Source organism: Eptesicus fuscus, chromosome 11 (assembly GCF_027574615.1).
Source record: "Eptesicus fuscus isolate TK198812 chromosome 11, DD_ASM_mEF_20220401, whole genome shotgun sequence".
NCBI classification, from domain to species: domain Eukaryota; kingdom Metazoa; phylum Chordata; class Mammalia; order Chiroptera; family Vespertilionidae; genus Eptesicus; species Eptesicus fuscus.
The window spans coordinates 68722354-68740637 of record NC_072483.1 but is presented as its reverse complement, the minus strand read 5'-3'; the positions used below and the strand labels follow the sequence as shown (position 1 = coordinate 68740637).

Sequence of the window (18284 nt, the reverse complement as noted above, 5' to 3'; positions counted from 1 at the left end):
TAAATGAAATCCCAAAGTTAGATTGCAGTTCTTTATTTTAAATATTTTAGGCTTAAATGTTTTAAAAATGTATTATTGTGTAGGGATAAGCATCATTGAAGGAATAAAAATTGGGAAAAATGTTAAATAATGATAGATCAATGACATATTAATTCAGTAGCTTATAAAGTCATTAAAATTAGTTATGAAGACCATGAAAAAAGTTTATGAAACATTATTTTTTTTAAAAAAAGCATACTATAAAATGATATAACTAAATTCCATACCTACAATGAGTCAGGCTGTACAGGGCAGGTGAGCAGGCTGAGTAGGGGCAGGTAGGACAGAAGGTAACATACCTGAGAGGCAGACAATGACTTTGGCTCCTTGTGGGCACCCCCAGAGGAAAGACTTGAAGCTGAGCTGAAAAGGGGGGAAAGAGCAGGTCCCCAGCCCCCCCTCAGGAAGCACTACAAGACAATTCAACACCTGCGGAGGAGCCAGCTGAAGCCATCCTCCACCAGCTCGCAGTAGCTAACCCCTCAGAGGGGAAAGGACCCGCTGAGACCCGCAGGGCAGACACACACGTGAGTGAGCCTGGCTGTGTGACCAGAAGGGCTATCCAGGTGACCCACCAGCTCATGAACATTGATCATAATTGCTGTTTTAAGTCACCGAATTGAGAGGTGGTTTGTTACATAGCAATAGCTAACTGATACAATGTCATCTGTTCCAAATAGTATCCCTTTAAGAATACTTGGGAATCTGATATTAAAATGAAAAATAGCCTTTGCTATTAACTGAGTGCTAAGGATTCCAAAGTACTTAATAAACAAACAACTCCACTTTCACTTTTAATTGAAATACAGGATCCTCACTTTGCACAGATACTAACTTGAACCCTAAGAAACTGAAGAAATTTCTGTAAAAGCATAAATGAAGTTAATCACTCAAATGTTGTTCAATATTTTTCACCCTCTCTACCAAGGGTAATAATTCTGTATGTTCTTTTACCTCACTGCAGTAGATACATAAAAAGTAGACTAAAACCCCCAGTTCTGATTAAGAATAAAGTATTTATTCCAGGAAGATTAATCTTTGATCTGCTCAGAGATATGCCTGAGGGTCAGACTAGGTACAGAGGCTCCTTTAAATTTCTTCCAGCCCCGTTGTTTCACTCCCTCAAAGAGCTGACTAAAAGGAAGTTAAAAATACAGTACTTTAGGGAATCACCACATCTAAAAAGCTTCATCTACTTAAGCTAAACACAGTGGGAGCAATGACAGATTTAAAGGATGAATTTTCTTCTGAAAAGCACTGTCTCTCAAGCCAGGAAGCATCTGTGGGTGTCATGCTCAATATCATGTTTAAACCTATAACTCCATAAGAACATACATTTGGGTTCAGTACGTGTTACTTTCCAGTATGATTACGGTGAAAATCGTGCCTACACCTGAGTAGACAGACTCCAATAAGTACACAAGTTTGTCTGTAAAATTACAAGGCCAAGTTGCACCACGCCTGAGGAATCAGCATTTCTAAAATCAGATATTTTTAAAATTCCTCAAAAAAATCCTAATCACCTCCAAACAGCTAAATTAAAGCAATTTAACCATATTTAAATTATAAACTGATAGAGGGATTATTGAATTAAAAAGAGAATACAGAGTAGAACATATGTTACAAATTAAGCCCAAGGCCTGATTTCTTTAAACTCTGAACAAAAATAGTAAGTTTGAGGAAAATGTATTTTCCAGTCACTCTTAGGGCTGCTGCTACTATTTCGTATCTTGGTAAATCTCCAAACACTTCTGTTACCTACTGAAAAGGACATTTTTTCCTAGTCTCACAAAGAGGTGTAATTCTGGCAGCCTGGACGGATCCTATAACATCAGGATGTTAGCCTGAAAGGGAGAGGAACAGACAGGGTCATCAGCACAGTCTGCTTTTATCAAATAAACAGCAATTTCCTTCAGCCAAGTCTCCCGAACTCTGCCCTCTGCATTCCTGACGCAGAAAGAAGGCTTTCTCCTTTGGCAACAAAGAAGGAAAGCACAAGATTTTTATTGAATCGATTATCTAAATGGAAAGGCAGAGGGAAACTAGCCTCTTTTTATAGAGAATTAGATTGGAGATGAAAAATTAGAATTCCCATTCCTTTCATAGTCTGGGGAAGGAATCCTGGGCAGCTTGGAGGGCCCATGGCAATGATGACACTCTGTGGATTTCCTGGCTCTCAGATGTTTATGGGGGTGAAGGTGGTGGGGACCACTTTTGTGGCATCTGCACCAGAACCTAAACTAGTAACTCCTCTCCTAAAGCCAGATGGCTGGTTATCTACCTGGAGACAGATTTGTTCTTTTTCACTGGAGAAACAAATCCTGCTGTTACCTTTTCACTTAGCAACGAAGTGATTTCCTGTGAGCTCTGTGCCACCAGGAAGGCTAAAAACCATCCCCGTCTCTGAAAAGCAGGAGCCATCCAGATAGGACCGAGTCAGTGTGCGGTCCAGGAAACAAGGTTTCTTAACTTGCAATCAAAACAAAACAAAACAAAAAAAACAAAGTTCCAACTCTATCCCTAGTCTAGCTAGAAGTCTTGAAACACAAGGTTAAACCAGCCAAAAGAGACCGCTTGAGGCAGAAAGGAAGAGGATCCAGTTTTAAACTCCCACCTTCCAGGCTTCCTTATTCCTACAGGTACGCTGGCTGGTTCAGAGTTCACATTTGAGAGACCGCTGAACACCGCTGTCCTAGGAAAGTCTGGAGTTCCGCAGGTGCTAGCGGAGGGTGTCTATGTGACCAGCCCCGACTACACTGTGGATCCTGAGAATCTCATGAGCTTCCTGGGAGAGTTTCTCACCCATGTGGTCAGAACTCCATCCTGGAGGAAAGAAGCCCCTCCCGTGTGACTGCATGGGGTGAGGACTCCTGGAAGCTCGAGCCTGGTTTCCTCTGGACTTCACCCATACCTTCCCTTAGCCCAGTGGTCGGCAAACTCATTAGTCAACAGAGTCAAAGATCAATTGGTTAGAGCAGTGGTCGGCAAACTCATTAGTCAACAGAGTCATATATCAACAGTACAACGATTGAAATTTCTTTTGAGAGCCAAATTTTTTAAACTTAAACTTCTAATGCCACTTCTTCAAAATAGACTCGCCCAGGCCGTGGTATTTTGTGGAAGAGCCACACTCAAGGGCCAAAGAGCCGCATGTGGCTCGCGAGCCGCAGTTTGCCAACCACGGCCCTAGCGCATCAGGGCAAAGATTCCACAAGGGAAAACATGACTGATGTGACTTGTAAGCGAACAAATATGGAAATGATGAAAAGGCATGACTCAGTTATAACTCAGGTCTGTAAGTGACCCCCAAAATGGTACTGTCCTATTCATCAGAAGGAAAATTTTTATTTGTGATGAAACACCAGTAATTAAATGTAAAATAGGTGGGAATGAAAATAATAATAGTCAAAACATCAGTGCGTTCTCTGTGCTAGGCACTGTTCTATGTGCTTTACATAGTATATCAAATCCCTATGAGTAGGTCCTATTATTATCTCCATTTTGCAAATGAGAAAACTATAAGTTACCAGCCCAGTGTCTCATGGGATTCAAACTCAGGCATCCTGGATCCAGAATATATTTTTTTAACCATGCAATAAAAATAAAATGAATGAACAATGTGGGGCCCCTCTCACAACAGAGGAATAAGGGCATTCCCACCCAGGCTGCCTGACTTCTCACTCTTTCACTTTACTTTATAACACAAATTAGGGGTCTACTTTCCCGCACTGGAGATGACATAAATACAGCACTTAGCAGCCTGGTTTCTTTTGTACAAACTAGCAACTCCCAGTTTCCTTCTGAGCAAAACACTTAACAATCAAATTGTTTATTTAAGATTGTTTCCATGTGAACAGTTAGTAAATATACAACTTTTCCCTCAAGCTGTCTCCATATCATTAGCAATGTCTAAGGGGTAAATCGCTTGAAGTTAAATCGCTGGTATAACAACAGAAAAGATGCTACCTGGATAGCTTTAAAAATTGTTTTTCTGTAATCTTATCAGTCTAAGTGTAATATCCTAAAATATTTTAACAAACACGAGGTCTGTCTATGATTGACTTAGGCCAGGAAAAACTGAGTTTCTTCTGCAAGATTTCTGCAAATCAGTCTTGTCCCCGAAGGACACTCATATCCAAACTCTATTTTCAAACATGAAGACAGTCAATCTACAGCCTTATTTATGCTGCTTTATAATAAAGCTTTACCTTTAAAAAATTCTATCCTTCAACCAACTGACGTTTAAATTTTTGGTGCATTCCTCAGGAAAGAAGTTCAAAAGGCAAACGAGTCTCTGTCGAGGGACTCGGTTCCTGCCGCCTCACCACATTCGGTTCAGTTCTGAAAGCAGAGTCTCTTTCTGTTTCCCCACCATGAAAATGACAGCTACAGTTGAAATTCTTCAACTTAATGCTGTGGTTATTTTATTTTACAGTTTCCTGACTAGAAAGATAACCCTTACATCTTCCACTATTCCTCTCCAAATGCTATCAGCCATTCTCACTGCTTTTCTATATACTATAGAAAATATATATATAATTGATTTCAGAGAGGAAGGGAGAGGGAGGGAGAGATAGAAACATCAATGAAGAGAAAGAACCATTGATCGGCTACCTCCTGCACACCCTACGCCAGGGATCGAGTCTGCAACCGGAGCATGTACCCTGGCCAGGAATCAAACTGTGACCTCCTGGTTCATAGGTCGACACTCAACCACTGAGCCATGCCAGCTGGGCCTCACTGCTTTTAACTTTGTAAATGAATTAACTTCAGCTGGCCCTACTTCAATGGTTAAAAGTTATGTTACTTTTCTGAGCATTAAAGCAGAAGTTGTAGAGAAAAGGTGTGAGCCAATCTTTTTAAACCCTGAAAACTAGGATAAAGGAAGGATAATTGATTCACAGCAAAAGGTACAATCCTAATATTTTATACTTCCTGCCAGAGTAGTCACTTACTGATATTGCCTAGACTCCGTTTCTCCAAATGTGTAGAAAAACTGGATGCATAGCAGAAAGAACTAGAGCCTCAAAGTCAGACCTAGTTTCAAATCTCAGTCCTATTATTTACCAGCCATGTGACCTTAGGCAGCTATTTCAATGTCTTTTGTACCTAAGTTTCTAAACTGTCAAAGGTCCATTGCAATAGGATGCGTATCCAATAACACTCCCAGGGGGCCTGGGACAGACCCTGCAATTAAATGCATGGCTTTTTCTGCAGTAAAACATATGTTCACGTTGCATGGGATAAAGATTACAAATAGTCTCACCTATTCAGGTCAAGTTTTAGCACCAATGAGTTTTCAGGCCCAATTTACAAAAAAAAAAAAAAAAAACAAACAAAAAAAACCCCACACTTTTACCTTTTGAGAATATACTGGGTCTTGGAACTGCTGGTAAGGGCAGGTGACTGCTCCCACTCCCTGAGGAGATGTGAGGATTGGACGTGGTAACATACATAAGGTCCAATTCTGTACTGACACAGAGAAGGGACTTTTAAAAGGTTAGCTAGCTATTGTTATTGCGAAACTGCAAGTTCTGACCATGTCATCTGCTTGCTTTGAACTCTGATGGTTCCTCACTACCTACAAAATAAAGTCCAAATTCCGAGGAGTGGCCCACAACGAAGTCCCTTCCAAAACTGGACACGGGACGTTCCGGCTGTCATTACTCTCTCCTGCCATGGCCACCAATACACCTTTTGCTTTGGTCACGTAGAAATAACTGGTTCTTTATTCCCTCCTGTTCTTTCCCTCGGCGTGGAAGGTAGATATCCAACCTCCTTCCTTCACACCGACCTCTCCTCTATCCAATGACATCTCTCCTAGGAGGCTCTCCGTGAACCTTGGCCCTCGCCTAATGACACTCCTCCCTCTGTCTTCCCAGCATGCTAGAAACTGAGAGCACTGTCCAGCCCTTTGGAAATAGCAATTTTGGAGGCAGATGTCTTTTATCCCAAAGGTCCGTACACAGTAAGTGTTCAATAAATGCTTGTTTGGTGAATAAGGGCAGTCAGCAGTCTGTTTCCTCAATATGTTGGTTCCATCAGGTCAGGGGGCCATAAAAATCAATCAATCAGGGGTTACATGAGGGCAGGTTTTTGATCCCTGTTGTGTCCCCGGGGCCTGCTACTCAATAAGCACAGCTTTTCTAAATATACGAATGAGTGAATGGGTGAATGATTGAAGAGTATGATACATATTTATGACAATATTAAAACAAACCACCACGACCAACAGCAAAACACAAACCCATAGCATGTGCTTTCATTAAATCTCATAAAATGTGGCACTGGCTAAAAAGGCTGTCCTACCTCCAAGGAAGCTCCATGGGCCTGAAACACAAATCAGAATCCCAAAGCGTCAACCCTCACCTGGTCCAGTCGTCTACCAGGGCCCTACAGAGCATGAGTGGAAAAGTGAGCTGATCTAAGGATCCCCCAGAACCGTGGTCGGCAAACTGCGGCTCGCGAGCCACATGCGGCTTTTTGGCCCCTTGAGTGTGGCTCTTCCACAAAATTCCACGGCCTGGGCGAGTCTATTTTGAAGAAGTGGCGTTAGAAGAAGTTTAAAAAATTTGGCTCTCAAAAGAAATTTCAATCGTTGTACTGTTGATATTTGGCTCTGTTGACTAATGAGTTTGCCGACCACTGCCCCAGAACATTTCTGTCCCAGGGCAGCTATGTAATCACTTCCCATAAAACATTTATCAGCACTGTTCCTGGCCAATAATCTCAAATATTCAGCAATTTACCCAACTTGCATGAGTCATAAATACAATATTTTACTGAATAAAAAACAGCTAACTAACTGGTTTGGCTCAGTGGATAGAGCGTCGGTCTGCGGACTGAAAGGTCCCAGGTTCGATTCCGGTCAAGGGCATGTACATTGGTTGTGGGCACGTTCCCAGTGGGGGATGTGCACGAGGCAGCTGGTCGATGTTTCTCTCTCATCGATGTTTCTAGCTTTCTATCCCTCTCCCTTCCTCTCTATAAAAAAATCAATAAAATATAAAAAAAAAAAACCCAGCTAACTTTTATGGAGTGCATCCACCTACGCTCATATCATGCAAATATCATTCGGTCCTTTACCTTTTTTTACATTCCCTTTTTCTCCTTAGGACTCATGCACCCCTCTCTCTCCCACACCCGGGTCCTACCAATCACTCCCCACTTTGTTTGAGGTCAGTGACTTGTAAGCTGGCAGGAAGAGGCCGCTACCTGCTCACAATAAACTCACTCAAAAGCAAAATACAGAGGTCAACTAGGCGCCGGGAGCTTCCAGTTCTGGACAGGCTCTCAATGTTAGTTACTCCCAAACATATGATTACAAAAGGCTGGACACTATGCCTTCGGCTCTCAGAGAACAGCAGTATCTCTGTCTTCCAAAAGAAAGCCTTTTAACTTCTGGAATATCACTCACTGTACCAGGGAAACAGTTCAACGCAATAAACATAAGTCATTTCCTCCAAATTCCCACAGTAAAGCAGTAACCCTTCAAATGTAGATGGTTTCTAAACGCTCAAGTTCTAACATATATTTCTCCAATCAATCACACAGCCCTGGGAAGACCAGAGAGAGGGATGGAGTGGGGAGTGCCAGGGTGCATTTCTGGCTTCACCAATATCTCAGTATTTCGGTGTCTCTTCATGGGCCTCAGTTTCTTCTTGGGTAAAATGAGAAAAATCTGATCGGATCAGTGTTTCCCAAAGAACAGTGGGCATTCAATGCAAGACGTCTTAATACAAGAAAGAATTGACTTTAGGTGCACACAGATTAACATGTTTTAGCTATTAGTTTAATTCTTTACAAGTGATGCTGGTTTTCCATTAACGGTGCGAATGTAAAATTTCCTTGAAAATAAAAACATCCAAGACTTAAAAAAAAGAAGTCCCTTTTAGAAAACACACACACTATTTAGTAAAAAAAAAGAGTTCAGGTGGTTCTTGCAGCTGTGCAAAAATAAATGCTCTAGGGACCTTGGTGCTGCGGAAAGAGACCCGCGAAGCCGAGTGAAGCGGAAGGAAGAGAGTGGAAGCCCTGGAGGCTCCTCGCCCTCAGGGAATCCCAGACACCAGGGCCCGCGGGAACGGCCGCCCGTCCCTACCCACCCCCCCCTCCCGTTGGCTCCCACAGCAGGAGGCTTGGAACTGACCAGAGCGGGCAAAGAAAGCCCCCTCAGGTCAAACAAATTCCCACGAAAGAGAGGCGGAACTGGGGTCCGGGATGGAGGAGCGGGGAGAGGGTCAGGGAGAGGGTCGGCGGGGGTCCCAGACTGGAGAGGCGCGGCGGGAACGCGAGTCTTGGGCGCATTGGATGGGGATCCCAGGCTAGAGGGGCGCAGTGGGACCAGGAACGGGGGGTGCCGGGGGGGAAGGGCGGAGTGGGACCGAAAACGGGGGTGCCGGGAGTCAGGGTCCCGGAGTGGAGGGGCGTGGCAGGGACCTGGGTCCGGGACCGAGCGGCGGGGATGGGAACTGGAGGGCTTGCGGGTGGGAACCGGGGGTCCCGGCGGACAGGGGCGCAGCGGGACGCGCGTCCTGGGAACGGGGCCGCCCCCGCGCGCAGAGGGACGGCCCCCCGGACCCCACCGCCCCAGCACCCCGTCGCCCGCGGGAGAACGGGCCGCCCCGGCGCCCCTCGGCCCCGCGCCGCCAGACCTGTCCTCGCTGGCGGTGATCACGCCGTCCTCCTTGGGGATGAGCAGCGCGGCGGTGACGGCGTCCTGGTGCCCCTCGATCTTGCTCAGCAGCACCGGGCGGCTGCTCTGCGGCCTGGAGTGGATCTCGGCCGCCATGTTCGCGCGGCGGCGGCGGCCTCGGGGAGGGCGGCCCATCAGCTGACCGCGGCGGGCGGGGCGGCCAGACCCGCCGGTTTCGCTGGGGCTCCCGGCCGCGTGGGCGCCGCGCTACCGTAAGCTCCCGAGTGCTGCGCGACGACGCCGTATTGCCTGGGAAAGCAGCGCAGCCACATTTACCAGGCCAGGGAGAGCCACAGGGGGACGCCCGCCCAGAAGGAGGGAAAGTTGTAAAGGTTGAAAAGGTAGAGGAAAGAAAGTCCAGCCTAAAGAAAAGTATTATAGGGGTTTATTTAAGCCCAACTGAGGACAGTTTCCGGAAAGCAAAATCTCAACAGATTGAGAAAATATTCCAAAGAATGGCAGTTTTGCATCTTATTTTACACATTAGAATAAAAGGAGGAAACATAAAGAGGGTTACAAGAAATCCATTGGGTGGTAGATTAAGGCGGCAGAAGAAAGCAATGTAAGGAAATCTCTAGGATAAGATAAAAAGTAAAACGGAGAGGCATATACATATGTCTTTCACATTGGTGGGTACAGCATTGTAAACATTTACAGCACACAGAGATGGTATTGGGGGGCAAATAAGATGTTGTCTCGTGCCCTGTGGGATCTGGAAAAGGAGATTACTCTGACATTTCAAAAGTCTATTATTTAGATGCAAAAAGACAATAGACAAGCTCACTGAAGGTAAAGATTGACCTTTGTGTGACTACCCACCAAGAGTCACTTTTAGTTAGGAATTTTTATGTTCAACGATCCTATGTAGTTACTTTCGATCTCTGAGTTTGTAAGGCCTGACATACAGGCCTCCCCTGAGCTTGTCAGGTTTATTATGTGGCCCCTTTGTTTTGTCCACAAAAAGTTAAGTCCTTTATACAAGAATGGATTGAGCAGTTGGCAAGGAAGAGGAATTGTCCCCCAAACCAGAAAATGATACTACTACATTGTATTCATTCTAAAAAGCCATTATTTGGAAGGCATCTTCATTTCAGAGATGTTAATGTATTGTATACTTACTATGTGCCAGGCACTGACGAGATGAATAAGATGTGGTTCTTGTAAGGCTTGTACAGTATAATGGCTAAACAGGCTAATCAACAACTCCCCCCCCCCCCAACAACAAATATGTATTTATTATTGAATGTGGGCTGTGAGCCTGGCACCACTCTAAATACAGCTGTGCTTAAGTGAGACAAAAATCGCTCTATCATTAGAACTTACATTCCAGTGAAAGAACCAGATAATAAAATAAATAAATCATCTAGTATATTAACAGATGCCCAATGCTGTGGAGAAAATAACACTGGCAGGGTGATAGGGACTCTAGGAGGTGTTGCAATTTTACATAGGATAGTGTGGTAGATCCGGAGATACACTCCACACGTGGGACTTCTTGGAAGGAGGGTGGTTAGCAGGTAGTCTCTAGCTTTCCTCTCTTTCGGATCTGCCTTAGCTGCAGAGAGCCACTGTGGCTCAGCCATGCCCTCCACAGGCAGCCTGAATTTGGTAACTAAATGAGACGTGAATATAAAGGCCTGGCCATTTCAACCAGACCCAGAACACTCTGATGGGCAACACTGGCTCCAGAACTCTCTTCTGGGTTGGATGAGGCTTTGCCAGGCCTGCACTGCAGCTGACTTTATCTGCCTACTCCTGTTACACCTCCCTTCCTTCACGGCTATGGATCCTAATAAACACTCTGTGCGCCAACCTCCGTGTCAGCATCTGCTTGCAGAGAATGCAACCTGAGACAATGGCCAGGGAAGGCTTCATGGAGAAGGTGACATTTGAGCAAAAAAGGAGAGAAGGGAGTAGCTGTGCGGAAATAAGGGACAAGTGCTGTCCTGGGAAAGGGAAGAGCAAGTGCAAAGGCCCTGAGGTGCGAACATGCCTAGGGTTTTCTAGGATTGGTGAGACAGCAAGGCGGCTGGAGCAGAGTGAGTGAGGAGTGCAGAAGGAGATGAGGACAGAAAGGTCACCAAGCAGACCATATTGAGCCCTGGGGAATGGTAAGGACTTTTTAACTTTAAGTGAGATGGAAAACCATTGGAGGGTTTGAACAGACTGGCTTAATCTGCCTTTGATTTTATTTTATTTTACTTTATTATTATTATTATTTTTTAGGAACAGCCCTATTTATTTATTTTTAAATTTTTATTTACTAATTTGAGAGAGAGAGAGGAAGGGGGGCAGAGAGAGAAAGAAACATCTGTATGTTGCCCCATTTATGTATGCATTCATCGGTTGCTTCTTGTATGTGCGGTGACCAGGGATCAAACCTGGGACCTTGGTGTATCAGGACGATGCTCTAACCAACTGAGATACCTGGTGAGGGCTTTACTTTATGTCTGATAGCAACTCAGGGCCATGCTTATTTTAAGAATAACCCCACCTATTGCCACCCTGATTATTTTGAAAATCTGATACCTTCTTTTCCACAAGTAAATATTTCAGTGTAAATCTGTAAGACTTAAAGAAAAAACTAAAATACTACCATTGAGGGCTTCTCCCCCCTTCCCCCCCTAATTATCTGATATTATTAAAAAACTTCTCAGTATTCAAATAACGCACATCTCATTTTTTTCAGTTGATTTGTTCCAACCAGGGTCCTAACTAGGTCCATATTTGGTTGTGTCTAAGACCCTGTTTGTCTATAGATCCTCCCTCCCTCTTTGTCACCCAGCAATTATTTGTTGAAGAAAACACAGCCGCCCCTCCCACCGCGTGCTGGCCCCGGCCCGGCCCGGCCCGGCCCGGCCCGGCTCAGCGCTCGGATTCCGGGGGGACCGCGTTACCGCGACACTGACCCGCCGCTTTTCCTTCCGCCCTCCGTTGCCTTCTCCCCTGCAATGGCTTCCGGGCTGGGAAGGCTGCTGCTGCAGGGGCCTCGCTGCCTCCTGGCCCCGGTCGCCCCCGCTCTCGCCCCGCCGGTTCGGGGATTGAAGACCTTCCGTGCCGCCGTCCGCTTCCAAAAGGAGCTGGAGCGGCGGCGCCTGCTCCGGAACCCGCCGCCGCCCGTGCGCCGGTAGGAGCCGCCTAGGGAAGGGTCAGGGTGGCGGTCGAGGACCCGGGGCCTCCCGCAGGGCTTCGGCCTCGCGGCGAGGAGGGTAGGTGGTCGCTCTTGCGCGCCTGGTTCGAGGCTGGGAGGTTTGCGATGGAGACGCGTGGACTGAGCCAGAGGAAGTGGGACTTGGCCGCGCGTGCAGCGCGGGGCTGGCCGACGCGTGGGAACTCCCCGTTAGACGCCAGCCCGCGAGTCGTGGGAAGTGAGCCGGCTGCAGGGCGACCTTCCGGTGGCCTTGGGTGACCGGGCCTCTGCTTTGTAATGTCTGCGGTGTCTGTGGGTGCGGACAAGAGGGGAGAAAACACTCCAGGGCGTTGCGATTCAGAGGAAGAAAAAAATTAAGTGTATTCCACCACAACCCACTGTCCAGCGTAAAATAGAAACATTTTAGCTTTGGGTTCTTGCTCCAGTAATAGAAGGTCCGTGGAAAGGGACGAAGATCTTTACAGCTCCAAATCGGATCCGACTGCACACAGATTTTGCATCCTTTTCTCTTTAATAATGTGCCTGACGTCGTCGTGCCAGTACAAATAGATGCACTTCACTCTTTTATGGCTCCATTTATGTGTATTTAAGTTCCATGTTATTGCTGTTACAACCGAAGTAACAGTGAATAGCTTTGAACTATTACTCCTGTGAAGATTTAATATGGGATTTTGATAGCTACTTTAATTTGCCCTCCCCCCCCCAAAAAAAACAACCTAATCCAGTCTATATACCTACCAGTAGGAATATACATGTTCATATTCCTATACTCTTTGAACACAAATATTAAGTTCTTTTTCTAATAGGCAAAAAAAATAGCATTTTTAATTCACATTTCTTTGTTATTATGTAGTTAGTCATCTTAGGCTTTTATAGTTGGAAGAAACTTAAGGGTTATATATACATTTTATTATTTACAACCCAGATCTTTATACTTTGCTGCCCTCTTTTATTTAAAAGTTTTATGTTGGGTTCATTGTCTTTAAAAAAAATAGCTTTTTGTCATTCTTGGGTATGAACTTTTAACCTACTTATAATGGTACTAAATTACTTAATTGCTCATTTAAATGGATGTTTTCAAAACTTAAATCAATAAAATATAAGACAAATACAATGCACTTATTGTTTATGGCTTGAATCTGTGAAATTAATAATTTGTATTTCACACCCAGATATTAAGTGTAGTTCTATGGTTAGAGCACTTTAATGTAGCAATTGGCTCAAAGGGAAAATTAATCCAGCAGTGTAGCTAGCAAAGAACAAGTCATTATCTGACTTGAATTTTAACTTTTAGGAAATCAAAGTCTGGCATTAAAAATGAAAATCTTTTAAAATTTCCTTTATATAATTAATAAAATTGCAACACAAAAATTTTTGCACGATAGCAACATCTTGTCCTCTCTCTTTTTTTAAATTTCTTTATTGATTAAGGTATTACATATGTGTCCTTATCCCCCCATTACCCCCCCAACTCCCCCACTCATGCCCTCACCCCCCCTGTTGTCTGTGTCCATTGGTTAGTCTTATATGCATACATACAAGTCCTTTGGTTGATCTCTCGCCCTTATCCCCACCCTCCCCTACATTCCCTCTGAGGTTTGACAGTCTGATCGATGCTTCTCTGTCTCTGGATCTGTTTTTGTTCATCAGTTTATGTTGTTTATTATATTCCATAAATGAATGAGATCATGTGATATTTATCTTTCTCGGACTGGCTTATTTCACTTAGCATAATGCTCTCCAGTTCCACCCATGCTGTTGCAAATGGTAAGACCTCCTTTTTTACCGCAGCGTAGTATTCCATTGTGTAGATGTACCACAGTTTTTTAATCCGCTCATTTGCTGATGGGCATTTAGGCTATTTCCAAATCTTAGCTATGGTGAATTGTGCTGCTATGAACATAGGGGTGCATATATCCTTTCTGATTGGTGTTTCTAGTTTCTTGGGATATATTCCTAGAAGTGGGATTTGTCCTTTTTACCATGTGTTACTACTGTCTTCTGTTTTACGTTTCCAGTTCAGAGAAGCCCAACTGGGATTACCATGCTGAAATACAGGCATTTGGACATCGGTTACAGGAAACCTTTTCCTTAGATCTTCTCAAAACTGCATTTGTTAATAGCTGCTATATTAAAAGTGAGGAGGCCAAACGCCAAAAACTTGGAGTAGAGAAAGAAGCTGTTCTTCTGAATATTAAAGATAATCAAGAACTATTTGAACAGGGGTCATCTTTTTCAAAAGCTTGCCTCACACAGTTTCTTGAGAACGAATTCCCAGACTTGCCCATTGAAGGCATTCAGAGTCTTGTTGACTTTCTCACTGGTGAGGAAGTCGTGTGTCATGTGGCTAGAAACTTGGCTGTGGAGCAGTTAACGCTGAGTGCAGAATTTCCAGTGCCCCCGACTGTATTACTGCAGACTTTCTTTGCCGTAATTGGAGCCCTGCTACAGAGCAGCGGACCTGGGAGGACTGCACTTTTCATCAGGGTAGGTCATTATTAATTGCACATACTGGGACATACTGAGGTGGACAGAAAGAAAAATTTCTTTTTTTTTAAATATGTCTTTAAAATATATATAATTAATTTCAGAGAGGACAGGAGAAAGAGAAACATCAATGATGACAGAGAATTACTGATGGCAAATAGTGAATAACCATGTTTGTCTTCTAAGGCATCTCTGTACATTAAGATATTCAAAATCCCCAACTGAGAATGAACTTAGAAATATTTTTTTATCAATGAAGCTGAAATAGAGGTCTAGAGCTTGGGGAAGTGTTGTAATGAAATTGACTCTATTTTGTGAACTGAGGAATCTCTTTTTTTTCTCCCACTTGTCCCCATTTATCCCTCCTATTACGCAATGTTCACACAAGTTGATTGCAGTGTATTATGAAAATGTTTATTTTTATAATTCCATACAATATAATTTATTGCCAAAAAATTCTCTTGTGCTTTGAATGATCATAATTTATTCCTCATTTTTTTTTTTTTTTTAGTTTTATAAACTGAAAGTATGTAAGTCATAAACACTTAAAAGGCAGTTAATGTGAAATTATATGTTGAGGGAGGTAAATCAAAGCATTTTACTGAGGGCGTTCAGGGGAGGTTCGAGGGCTGGGAGGACAGTAAGATCCCATGTCCTCAGCCTGGCCGTGATCTCCCAACTTCACAGTTGCCGGAATCCTGAAATCATTATTTAAATGATTTTTTAAAATCATGAACTTAGACAAAGAAGTACTGCTATCCAGAAGACCTTTAGTGCCTTTTTATAAGAGTTTCTGTCAGAAGTTACTAGTTTATTCATTAATTAAACTCTTTGTAAAACTATTTTTCTTACTGACAAATATATTTCTAAATTATGAGACAGGATTTTACCTTCAACCATGATTTTGTAATAAAATTTATATGAGAAAACTACATGCAAATGTAAAGGAATAGTACTTTTTTTTTTTTCATTTCCCATTCAGTTTTTAATTCAGGTTTTAAAATTGTACTTTGAATTATGGTCCTTATTTTCTTTACACTAATTTAAATGTATAAATTCTATTTTTATATGCAGGACTTCTTAATTACTCAACTGACTGGGAAAGAACTCTTTGAGATTTGGAAGGTCGTCAATCCCATGGGGCTACTGGTGGAAGAATTGAAGAAAAGGAATATTTCAGCTCCTGAACCGAGACTTACCAGGCAGTCTGGAAGCACCACAGCTGTGCCTCTGTATTTTGTTGGCTTATACTGGTTAGTAACATTTTAATCTTAATTTCATTACATTGATTGAAAGCCTTAAAAATGACTTTCATAGTTCCTTAGTATAACCTCTAATTGTATTAAAAAAATTATTTAAAATCTCATTCCTGTGATTATGTACTACTTAGGGAAAGGTAAGTCATCTGTGGATTGCTAATAGTATCATTCTTTCCACCCTGGATTTTCTTTCTCTTTTTTAAATATATTTTTACTAATTTCAGAGAGGAAGGGGGAGAGAGAGAGAGAGAGAGAGAGAATATCAATGATGAGAGAGAATCATTCATTGGCTGCCTCCTGCATGCCTCCTACTGGGGATCAAGCCCTCAACCCAGGCATGTGCCCCAACCAGGGATCAAACCTAGACCTCCTGGTTCATAGGTTGCTGCTCAACACTGAGCCACATAGGCCAGGCTCTTTTTTTAATTTTTATTTTATTTTTCAATTACTGTTGACATTCAATATTATTTTATACTATTTTCAGTTGTACAGCATAGTGGTTCGACAGTTATATAATTTAAAAGGGATCTTCCTATATTTCCAGTACCCACTTGGCACCATGATAGTCATTACAATATTATTGACTATACTAGAGGCCCGGTACATGAAATTTGTGCACTTGGGGGGTGGAGGGGTCCTTCAGCCTGGCCTGTGTCCTATCACAGTGCAGGAGCCTACCGATCGATTGCCCCAAAGAGATAGGCCCCACCCACCCATCCCGGGCTCCTCGATGGATTGCCCCAAAGAGGTAGGCCGGAGCCGGGGGTCCCACCTCTGTGCTGTGGGGAGCCAGAACCCCCAGGCAGGCCTTGCCAGACCCTCAGGCAGGCCTCACCACGTGAAGCCGGGAGGAGGTGGGACCCCCAGGCAGGCCTTGCCGCATGAAGCCAGGACCCCCAGGCAGTCCTCGCTGCGTGGAGCCGGGGGACCCCCAGGCAGGTCTCGCTGTATGGAGCCGGGGGACCCGCCTCCTCCCCGGTCCCCATGCAGAGCTGGGAGGAGGTGGGACTCCCAGGCAGGCTCTGTGCTCATGCAGCCTCAAGCCCAGCCCCCACCCACCTGTGTGCGCCTGCTGTGCGCACAGTCATCTTGTGACGGCATGAGGGTATCACGGCATGATGACCACTTAGGCTTTTTCCCTATGCTGTACTGTATTATTATTATTTTTAATATATTGTTATTGACTTCAGAGAGGAAGGGAGATGGGGAGAGAGAGAGAGAAACATCAATGATGAGAGAGAATCATTGATTGGCTGCCTCCTGCATGCCTCACACTGGGGATTGAGCCCTCAACCCAGGCATGTGCCCCAGCTGTGACCTCCTGGTTCATAGGCCGATGCTCAACTGCTGAGCCACACTGCCTGGGCTATCCTGTGTTTACATCCCATGACTATTTTGTAACTTCCAGTTGGCACTTCTTAATCCCTTCACCTTTTTCAGGCTAATAGTAGCTTTTGATAACCAACTATTACTATAACATTTCATGGAATATATGTTAATATAAATATTTCTGTAGAAAAAAGTTTTGATTCAAGTTTTGCAGATTTACAGTAAACCACACTTGTAACAGCTTTAGCTGAGCCAAGAACTGAAAAAAGAAATGGTTAGTTGTCCATCAAAATGTATAAATCGACTCATGTTCAGAACTTTTTAGTTTCCTTAGGGAACAGTGACCTGCCCCAAATTGATTTCAGGTGGATTTGAGTATTAACTGTAAACAGTGAATATTAAGATTACTAAGAAGTTAGGTAAATATTTTTCTAACCGTATATGATGTAGGGCTTTTTAGCTATAAAAGCAACGGAGGGCATTACAGAGGAGAATATGGGTGGTGATATAAAGTTTCACCTTTATTTTTAATTAAAGTGTAAAGCAAAATGTAAGATACTCCTTTACTCCTCATATCGGCAACCCTTGAACACATCCTTTATCAGCAGTGCACATACTATTGCTGGTAGAAAGAAAAAATAGTACAATATTTCTGTTCCTTCTGGTGGGTGATATTGCCAAAATAAGATTTACAAAGCAAAACTGATTTGTGGGCTGTGCTTTGTGATGCACCAGATAATTTCGGACTGCTGTTGTTTTTACTCTAGTGATAAAAAGTTGCTTGCAGAAGGACCTGGGGAGACAGTCCTGGTTGCAGAAGAAGAAGCTGCTAGAGTGGCACTGAGGAAACTCTACGGATTCACTGAGAACAGACGGCCTTGGGACTATTCCAAACCCAAAAGGAATTTCAGAGCAGTAAAGACCATCACTGCCATCTAGCCAGCCAAAGATGTGGGAACCTGAAAGTTGTAAGCAAAACACTGAGACAAGAGTCAGATGTCTAAACCTTTACATTTTTTAAATTGTAAAGAAATATGTTTTATTCCTTGTACTGAGTTTCTAAAACAGTTTCTAAACAAGTATTCATCAGGGTACAGGTTTTGTGTTTTTTGATTTTTTTAAATAATTTTTGTTTCATTATCGTTTTTGATGTTTTCCCAGTAAATTTTTTCTAGGTCCTTGGTTTTATTATTGTATATAACTTGTACAATTAGGTGTAGTTTATTCCCTTCTAGCTTTGAGGTATAATTTGAATGTATTTTTTTTCTTTGTTTTATGTGAACTTTGCTGTAATACCAATAAAAAAAAGGTACTCTTTCTCTAA

General features: G+C 43.4%; 2 protein-coding genes across 2 annotated transcripts in view; one reads left to right on the top strand and one right to left on the bottom strand.

The window, feature by feature from the left end:
• The window catches only part of WDFY1 (WD repeat and FYVE domain containing 1), a 35054-nt gene extending 26140 nt beyond the window's left edge, over nt 1–8914 (bottom strand). Inside the window, exon 1 of the mRNA XM_008145101.3 lies at nt 8694–8914. Within this exon, the coding sequence (XP_008143323.2) occupies nt 8694–8869 (176 nt within the window). The 5' untranslated portion in view covers nt 8870–8914. The remainder of the gene's footprint in view (nt 1–8693) is intronic.
• A 2753-nt stretch (nt 8915–11667) lies between these two features.
• Nucleotides 11668–18284, top strand: MRPL44 (mitochondrial ribosomal protein L44). The gene is made up of 4 exons (XM_008145100.3): nt 11668–11861; nt 13904–14372; nt 15447–15625; nt 17728–18284. Exons 1-4 carry the CDS (start codon nt 11686–11688, stop codon nt 17897–17899), a joined length of 996 nt encoding a protein of 331 aa, XP_008143322.2. The 5' UTR covers nt 11668–11685; the 3' UTR covers nt 17900–18284.

Excerpts from the sequence above, each read along its gene's own strand:
- MRPL44 (XM_008145100.3), top strand. The coding sequence starts at position 11,686 with ATGGCTTCCGGGCTGGGAAGGCTGCTGCTGCAGGGGCCTCGCTGCCTC. Across the intron at positions 11,862-13,903 it reads CCGCCGCCGCCCGTGCGCCG|TTCAGAGAAGCCCAACTGGG; the intron begins GTAGGAGCCGCC and ends TTACGTTTCCAG. Across the intron at positions 15,626-17,727 it reads TATTTTGTTGGCTTATACTG|TGATAAAAAGTTGCTTGCAG; the intron begins GTTAGTAACATT and ends TTTTTACTCTAG.